The following is a 14,268-nucleotide window of genomic DNA, read 5'->3' as shown; positions in this document are numbered from 1 at the left end:
GACAATTTTTGGGGGGAGAAATAACCCATTTTAACTAACTATTAACCAATGGACATTGCGCCGCAATGTTACCATGTTACCTGTGTTTGTGAATAAGAGGGTTCCTTCGTGGAGGAAGATGGGAAGAATCACTCTTTTTCATGCTCAGTATTGACAATTTTGAATCAGAATGATATTTTTTCAGTGATCATGTCTATGTATATGTCTAATTTAATGTGAATGATTGAAAATCCTGCAAAAGGCAATGCATGTTTCATGTGACTTTTGATGTATGATAATTCAATACACCACTGGCTCAAAGAGAAAAATCAGTTTATTCATTAATGAGAAAAAAATATATATATTGATTTTATTAACTGTTACGGGTTTTGCATATGTATGAATGTATTTTTGCCAGTGAGTATTCTGTTGGGCCACAATGGAAACAAGCGTTTTGTTTTTGTTTTTTGTTTGTTTTTTGCTTTTTTCTGTTACCCTATATTTTATGTATTTGTAGGTGTTTGGTTAATATATTTTTGTATTATTATTTTTTTTTTTGCATGTTTACATTCCATGCACGTGCTATGTTAAAGATTGGCCAGATGTCGCCATATTTAATTGCTTCAAACACTGAACCATTTCAACATAATTGCTTCATATTGATTTAGTGGTTCAAAACGCTTTAACAATACATCAGCAACCACACGTTTTCAGAGCATGTGCAGACAGACTTACAGTCATTACTTGCTAACCTGGACATTAAATAACGTATGATAATGTTCTTTAAATTACCTAGTCTGTAGCCGACTGTCACAATTAGTCTGATGAGGCCCCGTCTGTACTGGCAAGGGACCCAAAGTTAGGCTTTTGATGGGCTTACCTTGTTATGCAAACTTTTTATGCCGCCTCAGTGGCTGACTCAAAACCAAAAGCTCCGAAGCTTTGCTCGAACTCTCTGTAAAATCTTCACAAGGCAGCTGACGTATCAGTTGACAGGTTTTCAGCGAATCAGTGATCACAGAATACTGCAGTCAGAACACTGTAAGCAGATGTTAACAGCTGCTTCGGGTGCTCGTCTTAATCCTCTCTTTTCATTAACAAATGTGGTCTGGTTTAATTTAGTTATCAACAAAAAATAAACAGGAGATTTTTTATTTTGGTGTGACATTTCTTACTTGAGCATGAGAGCGTGAGACTGATCCTAAAAGCGTGGATGAGAGTTGGCAACCCTGCAGAAGCACGTGCTCCGACCCTCTGTTCAGATCTCCATGCACACGTTCGTGGATCCACCTGCTTTGGTTGCTCCTCCAGAATAAAAGAGGGATCATCTCTTTCAGAACCAGAATCCTGACTGTATGTTTCAGACTCTGATGAGACGCTGCATGCTCCGTCTTCCTCCAGTTCAAAAAATAACTGAAGCGCTTGCTCCACATTCATAAAACGACTAATTTTTTACAAAAAAAAACAAAAAAAAAAACCCAAAACAACAATAAAACACTAACCACACACGCTTTCCATCAGTAATAAAGAAAAAGTGACCACAAAATCAGACCCACTTGGGGTGGGTGGGCTGTGATCAAACACACGTGGAGTTAGTGACTTCTGCCTGGTGGAAAATTCACGAGCCAGCCAACCAATGAGGAAGAAGGAGTCATATTTCTTCCCACCACTGTCACTGCTGCAGTAGAGAAGGAAATTATCCTTTTGGCTGCGTGTGTGTACATAAACGAACAGCTTAAAATGACAATAATATTCATGAAAACGCATGGCGTAAAACTATTCATAAGTAATGTACTAGGCCTATTAACAAAAATTAAAAAGTTCTATAAAGGTTGAAGTCTCCACGTTCAACACGCATTTAAAGGGAGCCTCAGAGTGCAGCAGATTGAGTCACTTAAGTCTGCTTAATTAGGTCATGTGACTTTTTACACAAGGGCGTGCCATTCAACTCCAGAGGGTTAAGTAGCAAATGTTTTGGTCATGTTAAAAACACTTGCCACACCCTGGTGAGTGCCAGCAACTGTGTGACGTGTTTGTGACGGGTAGTGGTGAGTTAGGTGCTGAGTACTTCATGTGCCTCTAAACACCACACACTGACACCTTTTGTGTGAGAGGGGCTTCAGCCTCACTCCACTTCATGAACATGTACAACAAACATGGCTGTCTGATCAGCCCTCACTGCTGATGCAGCTGTAAACCATGTAGAAGTAGCTAGAAGACCAAACAGCACAAAGGGACACACCCAACGCAGTAAACTCAAAAACGGATTGATTAAAGAAAATGTACACGTCATCCCCATTTGTCTTAACAGAAGAGGGAATAATATGAAATTATGATGACCTCAGAGAAGATTTTTCTTCTCTGATCTGATCTGAAATCTGATTGAGTTTCAGTCAGGGTTTAGAATTCATCATAGTACAGAAACAGCATTAGTGAAGGTTACAAATGATCTTCTTATGGCCTCAGACAGTGGACTCATCTCTGTGCTTGTCCTATTAGACCTCAGTGCTGCTTTTGATACTGTTGACCATAAAATTTTATTACAGAGATTAGAGCATGCCATAGGTATTAAAGGCACTGCGCTGCAGTGGTTTGAATCATATTTATCTAATAGATTACAATTTGTTCATGTAAATGGGGAATCTTCTTCACAGACTAAGGTTAATTATGGAGTTCCACAAGGTTCTGTGCTAGGACCAATTTTATTCACTTTATACATGCTTCCCTTAGGCAGTATTATTAGACAGCATTGCTTAAATTTTCATTGTTACGCAGATGATACCCAGCTTTATCTATCCATGAAGCCAGAGGACACACACCAGTTAGCTAAACTGCAGGATTGTCTTACAGACATAAAGACATGGATGACCTCTAATTTCCTGCTTTTACACTCAGATAAAACTGAAGTTATTGTACTTGGCCCCACAAATCTTAGAAACATGGTGTCTAACCAGATCCTTACTCTGGATGGCATTACCCTGACCTCTAGTAATACTGTGAGAAATCTTGGAGTCATTTTTGATCAGGATATGTCATTCAATGCGCATATTAAACAAATATGTAGGACTGCTTTTTTGCATTTGCGCAATATCTCTAAAATTAGAAAGGTCTTGTCTCAGAGTGATGCTGAAAAACTAATTCATGCATTTATTTCCTCTAGGCTGGACTATTGTAATTCATTATTATCAGGTTGTCCTAAAAGTTCCCTGAAAAGCCTTCAGTTAATTCAAAATGCTGCAGCTAGAGTACTGACAGGGACTAGAAGGAGAGAGCATATTTCACCCATATTGGCTTCTCTTCATTGGCTTCCTGTTAATTCTAGAATAGAATTTAAAATTCTTCTTCTTACTTATAAGGTTTTGAATAATCAGGTCACGTCTTATCTTAGGGACCTCATAGTACCATATCACCCCAATAGAGCTCTTCGCTCTCAGACTGCAGGCTTACTTGTAGTTCCTAGGGTTTTTAAGAGTAGAATGGGAGGCAGAGCCTTCAACTTTCACGCTCCTCTCCTCTGGAACCAGCTCCCAATTCGGATCAGGGAGACAGACGCCCTCTCTACTTTTAAGATTAGGCTTAAAACTTTCCTTTTTGCTAAAGCTTATAGTTAGGGCTGGATCAGGTGACCCTGAACCATCCCTTAGTTATGCTGCTTTAGACTTAGACTGCTGGGGGGTTCCCATGATGCACTGAGTGTTTCTTTCTCTTTTTGCTCTGTATGCACCACTCTGCATTTAATCATTAGTGATTGATCTCTGCTCCCCTCCACAGCATGTCTTTTTCCTGATTCTCTCCCTCAGCCCCAACCAGTCCCAGCAGAAGACTGCCCCTCCCTGAGCCTGGTTCTCCTGGTTCTTCCTGTTAAAATGGAATTTTTCCTTCCCACTGTCGCCAAGTGCTTGCTCACAGGGGGTCGTTTTGACCGTTGGGGTTTTTCCGTAATTATTGTATGGTTTTGCCTTACAATATAAAGCGCCTTGGCGCAACTGTTTTTTGTGATTTGGCACTATATAAATAAAATTGATTTGATTTGATTGAATAAAATGGAGCTCTCGTGAAATTATTTAACTGCTAAGAATAAATGTTAACAATTAATAAATAAACAAATTAATAACTGGAATGATTTTTGTAAAATAAAAACATCATGAATTAAAATAAATTTTGAAAGTAAATTTTCTCATTCTAACAAGAATTGGTCTGCCAATATGTAAACCTGTGTTTGCTGATCAAGTTTCAAACACAGGTTTACATATTGGCAGGTTTACAGGTTCACATGATTTCCTTGGACAAGACACTTAATCTACATTGTCTCAGTACACCCCGCTGTAATTGAGTACCAGCGCTGGCTGGGCACAAGTAACTTGTGACAGACTGGCGTCCTGTCCGGGGGGGTTGCAGACACTACCAAATCCGGAACCCTAAGACTGGAAGCACTGTCACCAACAGGCCTCAGGGCCTATATAGGACTTACTTCTTCTAAAGTATCTTGTCACCTTGCCAACTTTGAAAAATTCAAAACCCAGGCGCAATGCTGGCGATGCCCTGCGAGTGAAGCGAGGGAAGAGCGCCACCCAGGAAACACCATGCAAAATCAAGCAATTTCCCCTCGCCGTTTGCAGGTTGTCGCAGCCCAGTGAGATAGGAACCTAAAGGTGCCTTGACACTTGCACGCATTTTGGCTCCCCACTTCAGCGCAATTCATCGTGACAATGCCACCCACTGTGTTCCCAGCTGAATGCTGCACTTTGTGCCGCTGGACTCTGCGTATATAAAATAATTATTGCATAGTGGATTAATCATTTTCTCTGAGTTTGGCTGATGAAAACACATCTAATTGCTTCCGGAATCACAGCGGACTGTTTCAGCAGCAGCATTTTCTCTCTCTCTCTCTCTCTCTCTCTCTCTCTCTCTCTCTCTCTCTCTCTCTCTCTCTCTCTCTCTCTCTCTCTCTCTCTCTCCCTCCTGTGCTTCATGGCGTGGAGAACGCATTTGGAACAGTCTAACTATTTGTAATATTTATATAGCTTGGTAAAACAGTTGCATGTTCATTCCTTCATATGAGTAGCTGTAAAATTATGTTTATGATAGCTTTAAAATCTCATTATAATCGTTCAGATGAGCTGCACTGTGATGCGGTGTGCTGACGCAATCACTCACACTTACAGTGTTTTTTAATTGTTAGTGCAATGTTCACATGAAGTTCCCATAATTAATGCGTGACAGAGATTTTGAACATTTAAAAATTTTCTTTGCACACTTGCACAAAGCCGCGCACAGTTTACAATGGTTTACAATGAGTTTACTGTCCTGTATGGCAGATTGTGTGCAAGTGCGTGCATCAAATTTGTGCAATGCCAAGGTGCCTTAAGACTGGAAGCATGTAAAGACTTAGATCTGAAAAGTTATCAACATACACCGAATGACACTGTGGAGATAAGCAAATCTCTTGACAAGTTTGACACTTTAACTACACACAGACACACTTTTGATGGCTGAGTCCAGGAAGCCACTGAAAGCAGATCCTTATCTTGATCCAAGACAATCACAAAGAACAAGAACAACACATACGAGGTCTGTCAATAAAGTATAGGTCCTTTTTATTTTTTTCAAAAACTATATGGATTTCATTCATATGTTTTTACGTCAGACATGCTTGAACCCTCGTGCGCATGCGTGAGTTTTTCCACGCCTGTCGGTGACGTAATAGTATTAATTTTTCGACCCGTGTCCACTTCGATGTGCCTCACAGGTTTAGAAAAAATTTTGATCAAACAAAGCGCCAGTCTCTCAGCAACTTCTCAGACAAAGGAATTCCGACGAGGGGCTGGACGACTCCTCCCACAAGGAGTGCTCACAGGCGAATGACGTCACCGACAGGCGTGGAAAAACTCACGCATGCGCACGAGGGTTCAAGCATGTCTGACGTAAAAACATATGAATGAAATCCATATAGTTTTTGAAAAAAATAAAAAGGGCCATTACTTTATTGAAAACCCTCGTAAGTTGCTGGCTTCCACAGTTCACAACTCCCAGTTGGTGTGAGCTCAGTGGATAAGTGTTAAAAATGGATTGATGGATGTGGACTTTTTCCCCCAGTCCTTCTCAACAAAGACCCACCACGGGTGCTCTGTAGTGCAACACACGCCCCCTGACCTGAATGCTACTCACACTCCTCAGCAGCAGGTGGTGATAATGAACCAAATGTTGACGCTAGCTCCCAGTATGCTTTAGAATACCAGAAGAAGAACGCCCATTTTGCTCACAGATCCACAAAGTGTGACAGCGAGGACAAAGAGCTACAATGGACGGGTAAATGTGCTCGTTTTTTTTCCTCTGAACATTCGGTTTTTTTTTTTGTCACTGTTCATGTGGTGTACTCAAAATTTGTCTGTCCATTGTGCTTATTTCAAAGGTGTAACTCACGCTTTATTACGTGCCACATGACGTCGCTATTTGTCTAACGTCAAGCAGCCTCCAAATATGCAAATATTTCGAGATAAATGTTTTTTCTCCATGTGATCTTTCTCCTACGTCACTATTTCATAAGGTTTTATAAGAATAGGAATTTCAGATATGTAACATGTGGTTGCTAACGAACGCCCAGAAATTGAATCCTTACATTCACTCGGCCGTAAAATCGATGCTAACGCTAGCTGGGTCCTAAAGGGGAACTCGTGAGAGTTTTAAGAAATTACATTTCCCATCAGTTAAAGTGTATCTGGATATCTTGTACGATGCTTGCTACGTCAAAGGTGTGTTTATTTACTTGCCATATATTTAATGCGAGTGTTGCAAGACGTATTTGTACCTAATATTGTGCTTAAAACTAGTGTTGAATCAAATACACTGACCCATTATGGTTCAGCTCTTATGGAGAAAGATTGTACATTTTGTGGCAAAAGCATGAAAATACGTATATAACCATTTTTTGACATGGTAAATCCAATAACAGCAGTTGGCACGAGATCCATTGAGTGCCATACTAAAATACGAAATGGGGAGCGTAAATGTCACGCATGTCGCCGACCGAACGGTCCCTCCTATATATCCATCCACCATGCCTTCACTGCTCCTGTGTCATTTCGGAGCAGTCAGCACCGTCATTTCTGAGCGTCAGCTGCGGTTCACCAATTATCACCTCCTTTCTACTTAAAACTGGACTCCAATCATCATTTCCACATACATTCAGCATTATCGCATAATAAAATATGGGGGAAGCGATCAGAGCACAGTAGCACATCTGCGTTTGACATGCACTGCTGCTGCGCCTACGTCATTTTGGAGCATCAGTAGCGACTCACTGATTATCGCCTCGTTTCTGCTTAAAACGGCATCATTTCTGATTAAAACTGACTGAATCAATTAAGAGGCTTTTATTTTGTAATCTGATGGTTAATAATCACTTTATTCCCTTTGATTGCTTTGGGTGTAGAGAGTCAGACTCAGATGTGCTGCTGTCGTCTGAAATGACTCAGATTTCTGAAAAAGAATAACGCATTTCAATGTCTTAAGTACAATGTATTGATTTGATTTAAGTGCGTTGTAATGTCCCGTGGTTAATTTTGATATTTTTTTGAGGGGGGGGGGTCTTATTTTTCAGTGGTATATTACAAAATAATATAAATTATAATACAATATTATTATAACATTATGATAGATAATTAATGGTGTTGCATGATTTATAGGCAATTTTAAATGTTTAGTATTTTTAATTTAAGCCAGTATATGGTCGGCGCAGCTCTCCACCTGCACTGTTTACGGTGCGGGTGGGGAGCTGTTGACCCTGACTGGGGATGTTGTCGGGCGGTGGAAGGAGTAGTTCGAGGATCTCCTCAATCCCATCGTCACGTCTTCCGAAGAGGAAGCAGAGACTGGGGACTCAGAGGCGGACTCATCCATTACCCAGGCCAAAGTCACCGAGGTGGTTAGAAAGCTCCTCGGTGGCAAGGCTCCTGGGGTGGATGAAATCCATCCTGAGTACCTTAAGTCTCTGGATGTTGTGGGACTGTCTTGGCTGACACGCCTCTGCAACATCACGTGGCGATCGGGGACAGTGCCTCTGGATTGGCAGACCGGGGTGGTGGTCCCCCTGTTTAAGAAGGGGGACCGGAGGGTGTGTTCCAACTATAGGGGGATCACACTCTTCAGCCTCCCCGGTAAGGTCTATTCCAGAGTACTGGAGAGGAGAATTTGACCAATGGTTGAACCTCGGATTCAGGAGGAGCAGTGTGGTTTTCGTCCTGGTCGCGGCACACTGGGCCAGTTCTACACGCTCCATCGGCTGCTCGAGGGTTCATGGGAGTTCGCCCAACCAGTCCACATGTGTTTTTTGGATCTGGAGAAGGCGTTCGACCGTGTCCCTCGGGGCACCCTGTGGGGAGTGCTCTGGGAGTCCGGGGTCCTTTGCTATGGGCTGTCCGGTCCCTGTACAACCGCAGCAGGAGCTTGGTTCGCATTGCCGGTAGTAAGTCAAACCTGTTTCCAGTGCACATTGGCCTCCGCCAGGGCTGCCCTTTGTCAACAGTTCTGTTCATTATTTTTATGGACAGAATTTCTAGGCACAGCCAGGGTGTAGAGGGGGTCTGGTTTGGGAACCACAGAATCTCGTCTCTGCTGTTTGCGGACGATGTGGTTCTGTTGGCTTCGTCAAATCAGGACCTTCAGCATGCACTGGGGCGTCCCGGATGAAAATCAGCACCTCCAAATCCGAGGCCATGGTTCTCGACCGGAAAAAGGTGCTTTGCCCTCTTCAGGCCGGTGGAGTGTCCTTGCCTCAAGTGGAGGAGTTTAAGTATCTCGGGGTCTTGTTCACGAGTGAGGGACGGATGGAGCGTGAGATCGATAGACGGATCGGTGCAGCATCTGCAGTGATGCGGTTGCTGTATCGGACCGTCGTGGTGAAGAGAGAGCTGAGTAGGGAGGCAAAGCACTCGATTTACCGATCGATCTACGTTCCGATCCTCACCTATGGTCATGAGATTTGGCTCATGACCGAAAGAACGAGATTGCGAGTACAAGCGGCCGAGATGAGTTTCCTCCGCAGGGTGGCTGGGCGCTCCCTTAGAGATAGGATAAGGAGCTCGGTCACTCGGGAGGAGCTTGGAGTCGAGCCGCTGCTCCTCCACGTCGAAAGGAGTCAGTTGAGGTGGCTCGGGCATCTTTTCCGGATGCCCCCTGGACGCCTCGCTGGAGAGGTGTTCCGGGCACGTCCCATTGGGAGGAGGCCCCGGGGAAGACCCAGGACATGCTGGAGGGACTATATCTCTCGGCTGGTTTGGGAACGCCTTGGGGTTCCCCCGGAGGAGCTGGGGGAGGTGTGTGTGGATCGGGAGGTCTGGGCCTCTTTGCTGCTGCCCCGCGACGCGACTCCGGATAAAACGGAAGAAAATGGATGGATATCTGGTCCGTTATAAGTATAATATATGCAATAATGTTGTGTGTGTGTGTGTGTGTATGTGTCTGTATATATATATATATATATATATATATATATATATATATATATAGATATATATATATAGATATTCTCCACTCAGATTGCAATAGCCAATCACAGATTAGCCTTTCTGTCCATCATTTACCTGTATTTTGGCATGCTTGGCACCAGAAAGTTATGTTGGATCCAAAAAGGCTAGGACCAAAAGTTACATTGGATTGGTTCCCACTGACCAATAGCATTAGAGCTTACTGGCAATAGCTAGCCAGCAGACAGATATTGTGACATATTGAGTGTGTGATTCCATCCAATATCCGTGAGGAACAGTTTCCAGTTTGCTGGGAGAATTGCTGTAATCTTAGTGTTTCTTTGTGTGGAAGTCTGTAGTATGATCTCTTGATCCCAAGCACCTTATCTTTCCTATATATGTTGCTGCACAACGGAGCAGCATAAAACTACCTGTATTACTACAAAAACTACCTGTACTACCACTTTACTTCTTTTCAGACCAGTTTTTTGGGTGAATCACTCAAATGGGCATCTTTTGTGCCCACCGTTTCTCGTCTTTACCTGTTATATGCTGATTTTCACTCCAAAATTCATAGTGCATTGTGGGAAAATTACAGTGCATTTATGGAGAAGCAAAGCCATTGGATGAAAAACTGGGTTAACATATTAGAGGTTAAGTGTTTACTAGTTTGTTACTATTTATGTACTTGTTTGAATTCATTACAAATTCTTCGTTTCCAAAATGTCAGTAGTTTGAAAAATTGAGACATCTTTTACATTGATATGTCACATTAATTTGAGGAAAATTATCATTTAGATTGCAAATATTTATTCTGTTTTTCTTTCATTTCTTCCCCACTCATTTTGTAAACCCCTGACAGTGATGTTGCAGTTGGTGTGAAGGTAATCTTGTCTATTCCTGTTACGTAAACCTAGTTGCCATGTCATTTTCAAAAAAATAAAAATAATGTCTAATACAGTATATGATCATTAATTGTGATATGTAGGTAAATTAATTATTTCCCACTCTTCCCCTAAAGAGAGGCTCAGATGAGCTCAACATGTATGGAAACAGCCCCAGCTCAATGGCAGGTGAGTTTATCTTTTACTTGAATGGGATTTGTACATAATTGAATAGCTTCCAAAGATCAGAAACATTTGTCTACTTGGGTTTTTTGTTTGTGGGGGGGGGGGGGGGGGGACACTTGTTTTTCCAAGTTATTGCCTTGATACTATCACAGGAATGGTGTGGTTGCAATGAATATGGAGCATAGTACAGAAATTTTGGGATTTCCTCAGGTTTTGGATGGTTTGTACAGGGATGTTTTGTTTTTGGCCTGTCTGGGAAAAGTGGGTATTGGGTATCAAAAGCCAAATTCTTCATAGGTAAACATAGTGTGTGGTTTAGGCATAAAATTAGTAAAAATTGTGGATTTAAAAAAAATTGCACCTTCATATAAAACTAAATTTAGCATTCCATCTTTAACATGGTTTCCCTTACCAAAAAGTAGTATGCAAGTATGTTTCAAGTGTACTTCTAGTTTACTTTTTATATACTTATCAGTACTATTTTTTGGTAAGGGTTGTTTTGCAAAAATAACAATGACGAGTCGATTATCAAAATAATCGTTTGTGGCAGCCCTAGTCACAGCTCTCTGCTTCACTGGATTAAAGCTACTGTGTGTAAATTTACATTTACACTCTCACTGTGTTAAATCATTTGACATAACTTTGCCTCATGGCATTAAAGCTGTTGTGTGTAAATTTACATTCTGTCTCTCAGTGTTGTTCTCTGACTCGCTGTATTAAAGCCACTGTTTGTCAGTTTTGAAAAAGGGAGCAAATGCTATGTCAATCAAATATAACAGAAATATGTATCATATTAAAGTTAAATTGGCTCAAGTTGTGGCTCTTACATAGGGATGGGTATTGATAAGATTTTATCGATATAGATGCCATCATTGATCTGATTCTTTATCGATTCCCTTATCAATATCTCCTGTGAAGTTTCTGTGTACTAAAAGTAGGCTTTGCAGGTTTTCTATGTCAATAACATTTTATCGAGTCTTAAAGTAAATAAATGTGAAATTGGTCACTGGATCCTTGATCTCTGACATAAATAGAAATAAACAAAACCTGTAGTTTTTGTCAAAAGCATTTCCTTTCAGGTACTGAGACAAATGTAATGCCATAGCCTCTGAGCTGAGCTCTTGCAACCGGCTGCGCTGCATGTCAGGATGTAACATGGTAAATTTATATAGCGCTTTTCCATCTGCATCAGACACTCAAAGGGCTTTACAATAATGCCTCACATTCACCTCCATGTCTGTGCTGCCATACAAGGTGCTCACTACACCCTGGGAGCAACTAGGGGATTTAGGACCTTTCCTAAGGCCCTTAGTGATTTTCCGGTCAGCCTGGGATTTGAACCAAGGAACCTCTGGTCTCAAGCCCAACGCTTTAACCACTGGACCATCACCTTCCCTTTAATGTAATTCATAAAGAATGGAGGACATCTCATTTTGTGAAAAAGGGTTTTTGTCTGTTGTAGTTTGTTGTCTTTATTAGAACATTTGGAAAGAGGTGTCATTTGATTTAAAACAGCGGTTCACTTTGAAGTTATTAATTCTGACCAAAATCGTATCTTTCCAACTTTCTCATCAGAGAGCTGCACAGCATTTGGAGCTGTGCAGTTAGAGCCACAAAACAGAGGATATTATTATTATTTCCTTTACCTGAGCTTCAGTTTATCAACCGGCAAAGCTGGTCCAGCTCACACCAGAGAACCATCGCACTCCGGTGTGGAGAATGATTCTCTTTTCTTGCCTGCAACAAGACTAGAGTCCCAGTTAGTGACTTCAATCAGCACTAAAGTCACTCACGATTAACATCTTTAAATGGCTTTGAGGTTGATGAAGAAATTGCAGACCCACTGCTAGCGCTTCGCTGCTTCAGAGCGCTTCACTGTTGCTTGCGCTGCGACCCGCTGCTTCTCTTCGCAGCTTCTCAGGAACTGCGGATCCGCAATCACTGTTGAAAAATGATCTTTTCTCCGATACACACCCTTGAAAAAATGGCTGCTCCGGCGTGATGTGAACTTAAGAACCGTCAAGTGAATCGTTAAGCAAAAAGGTTATTGATGTCAGTGGATCGAATCACTTCTTACAGATTCTTAATAGGAACGGTTTTCTATACCCATCCCTACTCGTACAGTTGATTACAAAACATTACAAATCTTGAATTACTCTGCTTCACATGGGCCCATTGATGTGTGAGAAAGACCCATTGTATCAGCACTTGGCCTATCAGCACTGAGGGGCTATTAATCCATACCACTTTTTAAAAATATGCATCTCTGCTTTGTGGTTTGTAGGAAAATCCCACCCACAGCACTACTTGATTTGTCAGACATCACGAGTTCAGCCTGTCAGTGCTGAAGCCTGCTGTTCCACAGACTGACATAGAAGAAGATAGCAGTGTGCAGAGTGGAGCTGTGTTAGCTGTATTTATTTGTTCAACTTCCTAATAATGTTATTTGTAGGTCCTTGCACTTTTTGTATGAAGGTCATGTTGAAAGGTTGTGTGAATTTAACGTGCTGTAAAATATTTAAAGAAAATTTTGTGTTAAGAGTGTGTTATACTACATTTTTACACTTTTTACTGCAGACAAATATCGGCCTCAAATATCTCCAACCTATGCCTATAATTGGTATCGGTAAAAATCCACAGCGGGTTGACCCCTATTTTGTGATATGTATTGAATCTGCACCCAATTACTGTAATGTGTGGTGAGATAAGAGTATCAACCCAGCCCTAATTCCTACTACCCCTATCCTATCAAATCTAGTTAAATAAAATTGATTACACTGTGTAAAGTGACTTAAAGTGTTGGTTAAAGGTTTAATTATCTTTGCTTGTATGTTTGCCCATCTGTGTTCAGCAAACGGGAGCGACAGTAAGAAACAGCGTCTGGATGAGTCACCTCCTTCCAGAGTTCTTCACATCCGGAAACTTCCTAATGAAGTGTCTGAAACTGAAGTCATTGCTCTGGGCCTTCCCTTTGGAAAGGTTACCAATATCTTGATGCTGAAGGGAAAAAACCAGGTAAGTGACACATCTGTATAAAGGATATGTGATATTGTACATGTACTAAATTGTGCAGAATAATGCACAAGTTAGTACAGGAGAATCATGTCCTTGCAAGATTTAGGCTCAATCCCATTGTCCCTCCTGAACCTTCACAAGTCTTAAAAGGTCCTACTTGGAAAGTGATTAAGTGCAAGAGCCTGCAAGCATTTTAAATTATATAAATGGTATATTGCAGAAAATCCTGTTACCTTGACAGTATCATGTTGCTTAATATTATGTATTCCAAAAAAAAAGCTAGTCCTTAAAAGTTGTTCCTGAAAAGATGATCTAGTGTGGCATCTAATAGCAGGGAAAATCAGTTATTGCACCTTCAGTGTGAGGCATGTGTGTGTTAATTAAACTGGTTCCTATGCATTTGAAACAAATGAGATTTATTTTAATTATGTAAACCGGGTTATGCATTTTAAATGCATTGAGATTATTAGTAGCCTGGATTACACAAATCTCATTCTTACAGTTTTTTTTATGTTTTACAGACATAAGTAGGCACACACACACACATTTGTGTGTGGATTAGGGCTTTTTTAAATCTTTTGTTTCTTGCTATCTTAGTTTCTTTATGGTGACGGCTTTTGAAACTCTTACCTGACAGAGTTGTTGAGGTTCTTATGATGTAATTGATTTATTTATAAAACAGTAGAAATAACTTTAATATGCCATATGCTTGCATTCCTCTAATTTCATCTTAGTATCTT

General features: G+C 41.1%; 1 protein-coding gene across 2 annotated transcripts in view; it reads left to right on the top strand.

The window, feature by feature from the left end:
• Positions 1-6,184: 6,184 nt before the first annotated feature.
• LOC117521244 (polypyrimidine tract-binding protein 2-like) overlaps positions 6,185-14,268 on the top strand; it is a 55,142-nt gene continuing 47,058 nt past the window's right edge. For both annotated transcript variants that reach the window (XM_034182578.1, XM_034182577.1), the window contains exons 1-4: positions 6,185-6,288; positions 10,306-10,327; positions 10,465-10,516; positions 13,365-13,528. In XM_034182578.1, the coding sequence (XP_034038469.1) occupies positions 6,281-6,288; positions 10,306-10,327; positions 10,465-10,516; positions 13,365-13,528 (246 nt within the window). In that variant the 5' untranslated portion in view covers positions 6,185-6,280. The remainder of the gene's footprint in view (positions 6,289-10,305; positions 10,328-10,464; positions 10,517-13,364; positions 13,529-14,268) is intronic.

The sequence above is a fragment of the Thalassophryne amazonica genome, chromosome 12 (genome assembly GCF_902500255.1).
Source record: "Thalassophryne amazonica chromosome 12, fThaAma1.1, whole genome shotgun sequence".
NCBI lineage: Eukaryota > Metazoa > Chordata > Actinopteri > Batrachoidiformes > Batrachoididae > Thalassophryne > Thalassophryne amazonica.
This window is presented reverse-complemented; position numbering and strand designations above follow the sequence as displayed.